At 48.8% G+C, this 14,107-nt stretch overlaps 1 protein-coding gene across 1 annotated transcript; it reads left to right on the top strand.

Moving 5' to 3' along the window:
* The first annotated feature begins 7,280 nt into the window (after window positions 1-7,280).
* Window positions 7,281-13,953, top strand: LOC309442117 (acyl-coenzyme A thioesterase 1-like). The gene is made up of 3 exons (XM_082057647.1): window positions 7,281-8,031; window positions 9,692-9,894; window positions 11,666-13,953. Exons 1-3 carry the CDS (start codon window positions 7,416-7,418, stop codon window positions 12,269-12,271), a joined length of 1,425 nt encoding a protein of 474 aa, XP_081913773.1. The 5' UTR covers window positions 7,281-7,415; the 3' UTR covers window positions 12,272-13,953.
* Window positions 13,954-14,107: the final 154 nt, after the last annotated feature.

The raw sequence follows: 14,107 nt of genomic DNA on the forward strand, positions 1-14,107 counted from the left end.
TTATGATTTAACTGCTACCTCCTCCAAAGTTACACACTTGCAACAGCTAGTGCGTCAGCCTCGCCCCCTTCTTTTGCCTGTATGTTTCTGATAAGTTTTGAAACGGGCTGTGTAAAGTTGCACACCAGGAGAGCGTGCTGGTGCATAGTGCATAACACTATGACACTTTAACACTATGGGGTCCCCTTTGCTTTGTGAATCACTAGTGGCTGGACAGAAATGCTGTTGCTGCACTCATCCCCTAACCATTTTGTCTACTCATCCTCACCAGAGGATGAGTGGTCTTTGTCCCACCATTCATCCCTCTGACAAATAGCTTGTCCCTCAGTGGTGCCCTTCCTGGGCTGTTCTGTGTGTCCCCCCTTGCAACCACAGGCACCTGCACCATGGCTGCCTGCACCACAGGCAATAACAGCGCAGGTGGCCACACCACAGACACTTGCACCACAGGCAGCTCTATGGCAGGTGCCTGCACTGCAGCCTGCTGCGTGGGGCTGTGGCACGGAGCTACACCAGTACCTCATGTAGGTCTTTCTCTGTGGGCTGTAAGCACCACTGTGTCTGTTTCAATAATGTTAATAACAAGCAAAGATGGCACAAATTCTCCTCAGCTTCTCCTAACCCTTGTCCCTGTTTTCTAAGACAGCATAATGTTGCAGCTGGGGTGGGGCATCCTGATAATTCCTCCCCAGTTTCTAAATGCACTGGGAAAACTGAGCCAAACACCTTGCAGATACCTCTCACAGATTTGTGCAGGGCCAGTGAGGCAAAGAGTTTCTCTTCATTTTTCTTTCTCAAGAAAGCATTTCTCACTGAGACCTGCTGACTGTGCCAAATGTTTTGCACTAGGAGGTGCTGGTCCATTACAATCCCAGTAAGCAAGGCACTTGCATTCTGTAAGGTATGATTTAAAATGCCATTTATCAGAGTTAACACTCAAATAAGAGAATAGCACAGATAATCTTGAATCCCTTTACATGCTGGGGACCCTAAGCAGTGTAACAGGACTCTGCACACCGTGCAGTCATGGTCCATAGCAGAGATTCTCCCATTTTGGTGTTTCAAGGTATTGAAAGATTTTTATATAAGGAAACAGCTCTATTTATAGTCAAACAGAAACAATGTTCACATGAGAACATCTTGCTGCACTGATCGATAAAGGTAAAGCCATGCAGGTGGCAAGATTGCAGGTCCTGGGTGGGAGCTGCCTGTGGGCTGCGCTTTTAGGAAGAGCTGGCTGAGCTCTGCCTGCAGCCCAGGGATCATTGCCACACAGCAGAGGCCCAAAGACCAGGCTGTACGTGCAGCGTGGCACAGCACAGGCCTGGGCATGCTCAGGTTGACTCTGTCATTGGTCACTGACTGCTCGATGTACAATGGTCTTCCCTTCAGAATCACTACACTGACTTCCACTGAGAAAAACGGTGAGATGCCTAAACATGCTGGAGGATTTCAGACCTAGTGACAAACTGATCTCCCAGTTTCGTAATAAGAAAGCAATTTATCTGCTTCATGCTTTGTTCTCTATATAAAAATAGGAATGCGTTTTCCATGCATGTTTGAATTCATAATAATAATGGAATATGGAATGCATAATAATGCTACAAATATTGCAATATTTGTAGCTACAAATATTGCTACAAGTATTGCAATAGCAATACTTCATCCTCTCTAATGTCCTCCAGCACTCAAGATCTCTATATTTCTTAAGTATCAATATTTTTCAATTTGCAACCCAAGGCAAGGTAAAAAGCTATGATTACTCTTATTTTACAGACAATGGCCAGCAAGGAAAACTCTGCATAGCTCAGCCAAAACCACATGGCATCTTTTGCAAAGGGTAGAAAAGAAAGCCATTTGCGTTAAGAACACAGACGCTGCTTTCATGGTCTCTCACCTTCTAGTATGTATGCAATCAAGTACGAAAAGATGGGCCAAAATGCAGTTCACCCAATTCCTTTGATTTCTGAGGTTTCTTAAATTAGAGTGTTTATTTGAAGCATATATATTCTATGGCTTTTTTATAATATTGGATCCAAAAGTACCCTTCCTGGATACTGATGATTTTATAAGTGTACAGGTGCTGCTAAAGAGAGAACAGGCAATTGCTTGGTTTCATAATGTTTCATAGCAGTTAGAATTTTCCATGCCAATACACAGATCAGCAGCCTCCAAGCAGGTTCTTCTCCCATCAAGGAGAAGGAAGGGAGTCGGTGACCAGCCCATGTTGCTCCACCGTGGCAGATGCAGAAGGTTTGATAGCCTTGAGCCTACTGATAACGTGTGTGCTTGTGAAAGCCCTCATTAAACCTCCTGATGCCACACTTTGTCACTGGGGACCTAGTATTGGAGAGGAAAGCATGTTCAGACAACTGGCGTTGTGATCTTCTCTCTATTTATTAGATATGGAAGATCTCCCTGGGATATATTCACCAGGGAAATGCAGGAGACTTTCAATATTTCCACAACTGCCCTTTGTTTTCTGTTTCTCTGCTCTAGCGATGACATCTCCATGGAACCTAAAGTGGTTCAGTCACAAATGGGCTTCCAAAGTGACCTCATGGTTTTGAAGAGGTTCACAGAAGGCGAGTGGAACTGTGAAGTTGTCGTGCCCACAGCAGGAAATGCATTTTGCGAATTCACCTGGAATTCCAGCTGAAAACTTCTCATCCAAAGGCTAGCTAAAAGTGTTCTCAGGAAAATTGCAAGAATACACTTATATTACAATCTATCTATGGGTGACACAGCTCTGCTCCTCTAAGTGATCACACATGATCTGCCACAGGGCACTTACTCTGGGTAGTTTTCCTCTCATTCTTCATGATGACCTCCTGCAGCAATCTGATCAATGGCCTGAGGATGGCTGCTAGAAGGAAAGGGATGGCTGATACCTCAGAATCAGTCCTTGATCAAACAGTCAGTCTGTCAGAAACCTGGGTATACCCTTAGTACTCCCAGTGCTCAGCACTAGTACTTAGATCTCCCAGTAAGTGTCTGGATTCACCCTGTTCACCACACATAGGTCATCTCCAGTATATCTTTAAACAGCCAAACTGCTACCAATTCCCCACATGTGTGAATTCAGGGAAAGGGGCAACCCCTTCCAAAGGACTCCTGCAGCTTTGTCAAGTTTGAGAGAGAAGCTCGGGTACGGGGCTGCAGCTGCACCTTCCCCTGGGTCCATTCCTGTAAGGATAATAACCAGCAGGCCTAAAGGCACATTGCTCCAAAGATCCTGCTGTGTGTTTGCACTTGCCGTTTGGAAATGGTCCCTGTAGCAGCTGGCCTGACAGCAGGTACAGCATATGCGGCTGTGGCGCAGTGGGGCCTGGGCAGAGCTGCTGCCTTTGGAGATGCTCCTGTGTTGCCAGGGCACTGTCTGTGTTGAGCCTGCCCTGCTGTGGGTGCTGGCAGGCTTGCAGTGAGGGCTCCAGCAGCCTTCATGTCTCCCAGCACAGCAAGTGCCCCCCAGATGCAATCTCCCTGCAGGTGTGACGGAGGGTATGGGCTGGGACCAGCTGCATTAAGGAGGACTCTCCACTGCAAAACACTAAGATGCACCAAGTAGCCCTAGCCTGTCTGCTCTATCAGGCAAGAGGGTAGATATGGGGTGCTGTTGCCCTGGCTGCACCTGGCACAAGCTCTCTCTCAGCTCTGGTCTGATGGACCTGGGAAAGCATCTCATCCTCCAGAGGCCATGCCATGGCTCATGGAGGGGAATGTTCTGCATGCTGTAAGTCAAGGCTAGGCTTGCTTGGGCTATATCCCTGGCCTGTATCCAGGGGGTTCCTGCTACATGTACCTGCTCCTGCAGAAGCACTTGTGCCTGAAGTGCTGGAGTGGAGCAATACAGGACCAGAGGGACAGAGATCTGTATGGAGGCAGCTGAGAGGCTGTGGGTCCCTTTCTTTCCCTTTGAGGCCAGGAGAAGTCTACATAACGGTCTAGGTAGATGAGTAACTCTTAGAAGCTGAGGTTAGGTCTGGTGAGTCCCAACTTGGTAATGGCCCATCTGTATTTGCTATGCTGTGAGTGCACTGGGGACCATTTTCTCTAGGATGGTGGGGCTGAAACAGTAACAGAGTCTGACAACATGTTATAAATTAAAGCTTTGTAGAGGTTGTAAGATGAGTAACTGCATGCCCATATGACGACTCACCTGATCACTGTGGCAAACACAGGATCATAAGCGATGCTCATTTGTCACCCAGGCCATCTGGCAGTAAGACCCAACTGTGCAAATGCCTTTTGAATGTGGGTAACAGTCATGCCCAGCAATGGCAGTCTGATTTGAGAGAATCGTTCCTTACACTAATAACGTAGGCAGCATCCTGCCTATGCTGCCAGTGTTGTTCAGGGGACGGGGTGTCAGATAGGCCACGGGAGGGGGAATGCCTGGAGTAAATATAGCAGAAGCCCTTGTGGCTGCTATTACCCCTATGTACTCTGTGCAATCTCTCAGTATACCTGAATGTCCCCACCAGTTACCTTCAGCTGCAGTCCAGCTCAGAAGTTGTGCTGGCATTTGCCTCGTGGTGTTCAGCATTAGCTGACTGACTAAGTCTTTGCAGTACTGGGGAGACCTCGTTTCTTGAGAGTACGTCTTCCTTACTGGTCAGGCAGATAATTTCTGCAAAGGCAAGTGTTTTGTTAATCAAACTGGAAAAATGTTTGCAATCTCAAAGAAAGTAAATGCTAGACATTTTCCTCCCCTTTACACTCTTCACCAGGAACAAGGAGTCAATTTTGAACCAGCTGATCATCTAAGATGGGGGACTAGGCAGCATAAGGCTGAGACAAGGATGATGCTTGGCAAGAGATCTTTATTCTACCCCACCACCAAGCACACCTGGGGCTGAAGAACCCAAGTTGACAGATACTTTTTCGTTTATTGAATTAATATGGTTCACATCTGCACCAGTATAAACCAGTATATACCTAGAGCTCTGAGTAGAACTGGATTTACATTTTCTGTAATTTCCCAGATCTTTTTTGATCAGGCATTGAGAAAAGGGATAGCATTTGAATTTATCTGAATTGAACCAATCATACGCAATATTTTGATTTATCTCACGGGTGGCCTGTGAACTTTAAATACATTTCTTTATTCTTCATATAACTGTAGTCTCCTCATGTGTATGCCATCTTCAGGCTGTACTTTAAAGCAACCTCCAACATACGTACCTTTTGGTGCAGAGATTTCACCACATTTACAGTGAATGTCTCATCACAAATGGAAATACCTCTGCTGAACTGCAGAAACTGTACAATATGGTGTGTTAGAAAAAGTAGTGGTGCTGGTGTCCCTGCTTAAGAGCTGTTGTGAGAGAGATCTTCTCTCTGGAAGAGCTGTGTCTTCTGTGCCTTGGGTTCACCTCTCCTCTGGAAGGACGTGTTCTGGCTGGTAGCTTCCACTTCTGGCCCCAGTATGGTCTGGTCATCCGAGAAGCTGTTCTACAATCTCCTCTCAAAGGATGTATGCCTGCTGCTTTGTGTTTGGATTGCAAAATTCATATAAGAGATCAGAACTGGTAAAAGAGAATTAGCAGCAAATGAAACTCCCAGACCTTCCCCTACCTGGGATATTTTGTAATCCATGCTCCCAACTGGCACAGCCAAAACCTGTGGGCTTGCCCTAGCGTGGGTAGGGGTGTAGGCAAGAAAAGCAGGTGGCAGAGCAGGCGGGAGGGAGCAACAGGGTCCTCAGGGCAGCCCGTGGCCATACCAGGTGCTGTCATTTGTCAAGAAGTGCAAGACTACAACATCCCGGAGGATTCCAGGAGACCAGTGCTGGGTTTGCAGGGCTGTCTCTCACTTGAGATGCTCCCAGGCACCTACTTCAGCATAGGTTGGCACCAACCCCTTTGGATGCCACCAATGTGTTGAGGTGGGCTCCCATCCCATTATGAGCTTCTGCAGGGAATCTTCTTCAACGGGCAAGATGAAATCCAAGCCCCAAATGTGCTCCCTCACTGGGGATCTAGGGCAGGAGGGGCTGAAAGAGCTGGGGCAAGAGTTGTAATAGAGACTGAGATCTGAAGTTGCAATAGAGACTGAGATTTGAAAGCCATGGATTCATTTGCTGTGCTTTGATTAGAAGCAGGGATCTTTGCATCTTGAACACTCTCTCATCCCAGGGTGGTACTTGCAGGGTCTTGGGAGCAAGGGCTGTGCAGATGGGGAGAGGAGACCAGAGGAGGCCAACACATAGCCCCCTTACCTTTATTCTTCCACTGCTCTTGGGGCACCAACTGTGGAGGAGTGTTGCTTAAGCCTTCAGCACCCTTTCCCTTAAAATCTGCTCCAGCATATGGTCAAGCTGGTGATCAAATCTAGCACTGCAAGCCAAGAAGGGTTGTTTTCAACAACAGAAGTTGCCACACATTGAAGGCTGGACACCAGACAACATACCCAAATGCCAGATGACAAAGCACTTCACCTGTTTAGGAGAGACAGGGCAATCCCCATGGGAACGAAAGACCGATGAGACTCTGCCCAATACCTCTGACCACTTAGTATTTCAAAATTGGACAATGCTGAAGGTTCCCTCAGGTGTTTCCACTTGTTTCACACCATTAAGTCAGACATGGGGAGGAGGGGAGCCTGATGAAGCAGCTCTCCCTTTGCAGTTCCCTTTGAAGCAAAAGATCCAACTCTGGGTAAGATGGACTGAGAGCCTTCTTTTTAAATCGTTGCACAATCCGTTACTGAAGGCATTTCCTGACCTGCCTAAAGAGTCTGTGAAAGCACTCCTTCTTCATCTGTCCTGCACCCTGGGCACCCTGAGCATCTTCCTAATTCATCTGGCTATGCAGGTGCCCGGGTTTGACAGAGCCTGGTGGAGACATAACCCGCCTTGCCCGGGAGGAGGCAGTAAGAAGACATGAAGCGATGCTGGGCTGGCACTGGTTTGCCTTTTCCCCACCTCGGCTGGGGCTGGGGGTCTCTCCCGTCCCCTGGCTGCGCCGCACGGCCAGGGTCGCTTGCCGGCGGGGAGGAGCCCCTGCGCTGCCGGGGCTGCCCCATCTCTGTGCGGTCGGTCACACACAGGCTCTTCCCTGTCATGACAATGAATCCCAACAGCTCGGTGGCTCATCAACACCTCTGCCCGCCCTCCCCGCACGTCCCGCCGTCCACATCCACCGCTCCGCGCTGGGAAGCCCGGGGAGACACCGAGGAGGAGTTCTCGGGTCCAAGACGTCTCTCAGACCACGGAGCATTTGTCAGAGAACTCTCCCACAGCCGGTAGGGAAGGAGGCAGGCGGGGCGAGAGGACTGCACCCCCTCCCGGTGCAGTCCTCTCCTCCCCGCCGGGGCGAGCCAGCGGCGCTCCGGGGCCGCCCGCGCCAGCACCCTCTCGGTCCCGCGGGGAACCGTTACGGAATCTGCCCGCCGAGGCGGAAGCGGCCCGGGCCATGTGGCAGGTCACTGCCCTCGCCCTGTGCCGGGCGAGCTCCCGTGACTGCCAGAGGCGGCTGCGCTGGCCCGGCCTCAGCCCCGCGCCTGGAGCCCCGCGTCGCCGCAGCCCCGCGGGGACCCCCGGGACGGCCGTAGCCCGCGGCCTTTCTGCCATGGCCCCCTCCGTCCGCCTCTCGCCCGCCGCCCGCAGCCTCTTCGATGAGCCGCTGGCCATCGCCGTGCAGGGCCTCGGCCCGCGGCAGCAAGTCACGCTGCGGGCGTCTTTGCGGGACGAGTCGGGCGACCTCTTCCAGGCCTGCGCCCGCTACCAGGCGGAGGACGACGGGGAGCTGGACCTCGGCCGCTGCCCCGCGCTGCCGGGAGGCAGCTTCTCCGGCCTGGAGCCCATGGGGCTGCTCTGGGCTTTGCAGCCCCAGAAGCCGTTCCGGCGGCTGGTGAAGCGGGACGTGCAGAGCCCCTTCCTCCTGCAGCTGGAGGTGTTTGAGGGCCACGGGGACCCCCCCGGGCGGCTCCTGGCCCAGGCGCAGCATGAACGGGCGTTCCTGCGGGATAGGGTGCGGAGAGTCCCGGTGCGAGAGGGAAGGATCCGGGCGACACTTTTCCTGCCTCCCGGTGAGTACCGGCCGTGCCGGGCTCCTTCCCCCGCGGTGCTGCCTCCACTCCCAGCTCTGTGCTCCCGGGCCCGGAGCCAGACCGCCCTTTGCGCCCAGTACCAGACGAAGGACAAGGGGGAACTGGATCTCACCACTCTTTAAGGAGCAGTCTGATTATCCCGGCCAGCTTTGATCTGCTGACCACACTCCTAGTGCAGCTACGTGAGTTAAAACACGTGTGAGTTTGTTTCATTAACTGTGGTATTGGACATGAAGGCATTGATCACAGCACTCTTTTTGTTTCCAAATGCTGTGAGCTGTGTCAGTCAGCCTTCAAGGTACCTTTCCTCTACTCGGCTGTTTGTTTTCCAGGGAATTCTGCTAGTATAATAATTCTCTGAGTAAGTTGAGGGTTGCTCTCTAGAAGTCTGGAGTCCTAAATCTGCTGCTTCCCTTCCCAGCCTTTCCTCAGATACTCAACTCAATAATTTCATAGTTGCTGCAGCCCAGGCTGCCTTTTGCTGCCACATTTATCCCTGACCAGTTCTCTGTGAGCAGAATATCCAAGTAAGGCGTGAGACAGGTTTAGCCATACAGTATTTTTGCTGGAGAGTGATTGACGGGGTCTGTGAGTTTTCCAGATTGCCTGACAAATGTTGTGTTGTCATCCCAGCGGCTGTCCGGACTTCTGCAAGTTGTCTGTAGGAAGCCTCATCTCTTGCCTCCTCTTGGTTGGGTAGCCTCTGCCAGACCCACCACCTCTGCATCCCACCTCCCCTTCCCCCTGTGACCCAGAGGCTTTCACAAAGCATGTCTCTGGAACCCTGTGTACCAAAGGAGCTCCTCTACGCAGTACATGCGTTCCCCTCTTCACCCTTCTCCCTGCCTATCACTGGTAAGTCCTCCATGAGAGTGCTAAAACCATACATGGTCTCCCAGCCAGTGCCCCTGCCTCTGATGGCCTTTTAGCCCTGTGGATGGAAGTGAGTTTCCAGTTCTTTTTGTTTGTTGCACAAGTTCTGCACATTAGTCTGCAGACACCTGAGGGAAGCCTCACCTTCCCTTCTGAGCAAGAATGGGAGTCTCTGTCTTGGCCTCCTCCTTTCCATACTTTGTTAACACTTTGCAGCAATCTGTCTCAGCTCTGGACTTCAGTCCTTGTCCCCTGATGAACTTAATGTAAAGCTTCCCTTACCAGGTTAGCAAGGCTGACTGCAAATGCTTCATTCTCTTAGTCCGCAAATAAATGGCTATAGTACATTTACACTGAAACTGAGAAGCTGGAACCATCAGATTAGATTTTTTGGATCAGTCTTCTGACAAATGCACTGGGGAGAAGCCTCCTGGGTATTTTTGAAGCAGAGCTTGATACCTTTGCAGTGAATTCACATGACGGAGAGAACTGTCAAGGGGTACCTTCTGTTCCAGTCATGTGTCCCCTGGTGTTATCCAAAACATTAGCAGGCCTGCTATTTTGTGTTGTCTTGTTTAATCTTGAAGCAATGTAGTAATTTACTGAAAAGTGGCATAGGGATTTAGGACCTTTAGTACCATTCTGGTGCTCTATGTTTTTGGTTTTGTTTTTTTCTTTTTTAAAAAGACATATTCCCAGGCCAATTAGTTTGGAATGTGAATTAAAAATAGTGGGTTAATGTGTCCTGTTATATGGTCTCTTGAAGGAAATGGACCCTTTCCAGGAATTATTGACTTGTACGGAGCCGGAGGAGGACTCCCTGAATACAGGGCATGCCTGCTGGCCAACTATGGCTTTGCTGTGCTGGCTCTGGCTTTCTACAGCTATGAAGATCTCCCCAAAGAGATGAAGGAATTACACCTGGAGTATTTTGAAGAAGCCATAAACTATATGTTACAACACACTGAGGTTGGTTTGTTCATTGGCACTCTCTCACTACAGGGAACTATCAGGTCCTGTCAGATGGCAGATGGGGCAAAGCTGCTCTACTTAAAATAGCATTTCTGTTCAAGTTGGCTGTAATTAATTTGTTTCACATCTTTAACTCCCATCACAATGGTTCTCTGTCAGATTATGCGGTTCTTCCCTTTGAACTGGCCAGGTGACAGAGTGACAAGTGAGCCACATACTGGTAATTTCTGCACCATTCAGCCAAGTGTCGTAACTAGGGTACCAGTTACCTGCAGGCTTATTTGACTTCCAGTGGGGCTTTTAGGTTTAAGCTCTGTAGAATGTCCTTTGAAACTAAATGCTCTTTTCAGCCATGGAGCACATGATAAGCCTCTGTGATCCAGGTCTCAAGAAGTCTACCAGTACACATTCGTTGCTGTGTATTGTGTAAGCTAGCAAAGTCACTCCAGATGTCAGTATTTGGTGAATGTGTTTTTTAGTAGCCAGTTGTGAACTCAAGAATCCTTCCAGTTCTGAACTCGGGAATCCCTCTATGTCAGCATGTCTTGGAAGAGAGTTCTGCTTGGTTCTGCATCTGCTTCAAAGTAGCTGTGCACAAAAAAAATAGTAGAATTGCACAAGGCAATACTCGTTCTCTCTGGAGAACTCAAATAAATACCTTCCTCAATCTCAGGAAGATGAATTGTTAAAAGTCTTCCTTGCTATTCAGTCACCTTAACTGCTTATGTCACCTCTCTGCCCAAAAATCTCTAAAAATTGCCTTTTTCCCCCTCTTTTTTTTTTTTTTTTCCCCCTGAGAGCAGTACCATAGCGTCTCATTAACACCTCCACTGATAGCCCCATAATGTTTTTAACACATTGCAAAGTTGCAGCCATATTTTCTGATTTCCTCCTTTCCATGCTTCAAAGTCAGCCTGTTATACTGGTGATAAGGTACAAAAAGTATGAAATTTTGATGCTGTCTCAGAGCCTTTTTACCCTTGAGAATCTTTGGATATTGGAGCGGTTGTGATATTAGCTAACCTTCTTCCAGTATCTTTAGAGGATTTCAGCACCCTGTAAGATCATTTAGCTTTCCTCTTCTAGTTAATTTGTCTGTGTAAAGGAAAATGAAGGTAACCTATTCTAGGTTGACTTTAGAGGGAGGCTTAGAAAAATGGTTTCAATAGGTTATTTTTTTAAGATACATTTTAATGAGTAAGCTACCTCAGAATACTTCCTTTTCACTGTGAGTTAGACATCAAGCATACTAGAGAAATGGGAGAGCAGCTGATGTGGAGTCTGCTGCCCCATGTTCCCCATGTTAGTTTCTTAATAGGGGAGTCAAAGACAGTGGTTGAATATAAGAAATACATTATCATAATTGATGACAGGAGCATAGTCATTGCTGACTTAGAGCATTTTGCACTGAAAGAAATCATTCATAGAAGAAGCCTCCCCTGCCTCTTCTCTACCCTGAACTGCCTTATAAGCAAAGTGAATCTGAGGCTGCACATCCGCATGCTCTTTGCAAGTACAGCTGTACCCTCTGCATATGCTTCAACACTGAGCCTTTTAGCTTTGTTAGGATGATGCTGCAGTTTTAGCAGGGCTTATGATCATAAACCAAGCATGGAACAGTGCCCCAGGATCCCTCAGACATGGGCCCTGCACACAGGACCTTAGATGGCTGTACTCGGGGTCCAGATTCAGGACAAAACATGGCAACATTTTAAAGAAGTGGTCTGTTGTGATTCATTGCTTTTGTTTTCTCTTCTTTCCCCTCCAGGTTAAAGGTCCTGGGATTGGCTTGCTTGGAATCTCAAAGGGGGGTGAACTCTGCGTCTCCATGGCCTCCTTCCTAAAAGGCATCACAGCCACTGCCCTTATCAATTGCTCAGTGGCAAATGTGGGCGCAGTGCTGCACTACAAGGACATCACCATTCCACCCCTTGGTGTCGATGCAAAACGCATCAAGGTCGACAAGTCGGGGATTGCTGATATTGTCGATGTACTGAACAACCCTTTAGAAGGGCCTGACCGCCAAAGCTTTATCCCTTTGGAGAAGGCCACGTGTCGCTTCTTGTTCATTGTTGGCCAGGATGATCGCAACTGGAAAAGTGAATTTTTTGCAGTTGAGGGGAGCAAACGTTTGCAAGCTCACGGGAAGGAAAAGCCTGAGATAGTCTGTTATCCTGGAGCAGGGCACTACATTGAACCCCCCTTTTTCCCAATGTGTGCAGCCTCAATGCACTTGCTAGTTGGCAGGCCTGTGGTGTGGGGAGGGGAGCCCAAGGCACACTGTGAGGCACAGATAGATGCTTGGCAGCAGATCCAAAACTTCTTCTGCAAACATCTCATGGGCAAGCCATCTGGAACACCCAGTATGCTGTGATGTGAGTTAGGTCACCTTACAGATGAAGACGCTGGTGTCCTGTATTTGTTTTATTACATGGGTCTGAATGAGAACAAAGAACACCAGAGAATAAGCTATTGTGTTTCCTAGAGGATGATAGAGGGCAAAAGCATGAGAGCTTCCTTTTAACACCCTTCTCTAACCTTGGTTAGGGGTCTTGACCTCCTCTTGTGTAGTATGGGGTTACAAACTGTGGAAAAAAAATGGTGGTAAGGCTGTGTCTGCTTTGAATGTGAATTTAAGTGGAAGGTAACTCAGCTGAGATTTGGGATGAAAATTTGCCTTTGCTTTCTCAGAGGAAACATGTTGTATGCATTGCTCTTACCACAGCCAGCTTCATGCTCTATATTTTTCTGAAAGAAGCTGTTCTCTCTTTCTGCCTCCAGAAATCTTTGTATTCTCCATATGCACTTCCTTCTCCTTCATGGCTCCTTTCTCTTCTCCCACATCACTGAAATGCATGTCTTAACACTTAACACCTAAATGTTTTACTCGCCAAAAGCAACAGTACCGTGCCTGCATTCTCAGGTAACCTATCTCCCATCTGAATGACAACACAGTCATTGGTCCCAGCCAGCACAGGTTCATGAAGCGAAAATCTTGCCTGACCAACTTGATTTCATTCTACGACAAGGTTACCCACCTAGCTGACCAAGGGAAGCCTGTCGACATGATCTTTATGAATTTCAGTAAAGCCTTTGATACTATCTCTCACAGTATTGTGGCAGAATGCCCCCCCCCCCCGCCCCCCGCTCTCCCCCTCCCTCCTTCAATATGGAAAGGAGTAGGCACATCTCCCTCTCCCTCTGCTGTTTGAGGCTAACAGCTTCTTTTGTTTGGCCCCAGAGCACCCTGGCCAGGGCCATTAGGAGAAGGGAGCGCGGAGGCCCAGTGAGCTGCTGGGCGCCCGCGGCGAGCGTGGGGGATGTTTGGAGGCTTCAGGGGCACCCCACAGCCAGTGTGGGGGTGCAGAGAAGCTTCTGGAATGCCTACAGTCAGATCTGATCAGGCTATAAATAAAAAATGGGACTCTCGTCGAGACTGCGCCGTTCGTCGCGGATCTCTTGGAGCCGAGTGAGATGCTGCCGCTGAGAGCCCCCCCTGGGATGGAGACTCCGCTTGCCTTGCCACCATGTGTGTGAGTAAAATTAACACTCGCAGGATTGCGAGTGTATCTACTTTCCGTGCACATTTGCACGTGTATTTATACTTTCCGTGCACATTTGCACGCGTACTTTCCGTGCTCAATACAAGCATGTGTATAAATTATTTGCTCACATAATCGTGGGTGTATTTTCCTCCCGTGCTTCCACATAAGCACGTGTAATATTCCGTGCACATTTGCACGTGTATTAACCCTCGCAGGATTGCGAGTGTACACTTTCTGTACTCAATACAAGTACGTGTATCTCTTTAAAATAATCCCACACTGTGTTCAGGCAAGTGTGTACTCTTCCCGGACTCAGGGATGGCTCTGGCATTGTTTTGGTGAAACCACGTGCATGCACACTGTGGACCTCCTGAATGATTAGTTGCTGCCCCTTAATAATTCTCCTCAACTGATATCCGAACCTGTATTTAAGTCACTTTTGGAGTGCTAAAACCCTGTTTCTCACCGGTTTAATAAAAGTTGTTTTGGACCCTGTTGTCCCTTAAAATAACCTCGGGGTGCCTCCATGACAAGTATTCTGCTGGGCAAGATGTCCAGCATACAGCTTGATTAACACACGATGCAGTGGGTGAGCAAATGGCTGATGGGCTGTGCTTGAAGGGTTCTAGTAAACGGGGTTATGTCAGGCTGGTGACCAGTCACTA

Source organism: Streptopelia decaocto, assembly GCF_964273445.1.
Source record: "Streptopelia decaocto genome assembly, chromosome: 7".
Lineage (NCBI taxonomy): Eukaryota > Metazoa > Chordata > Aves > Columbiformes > Columbidae > Streptopelia > Streptopelia decaocto.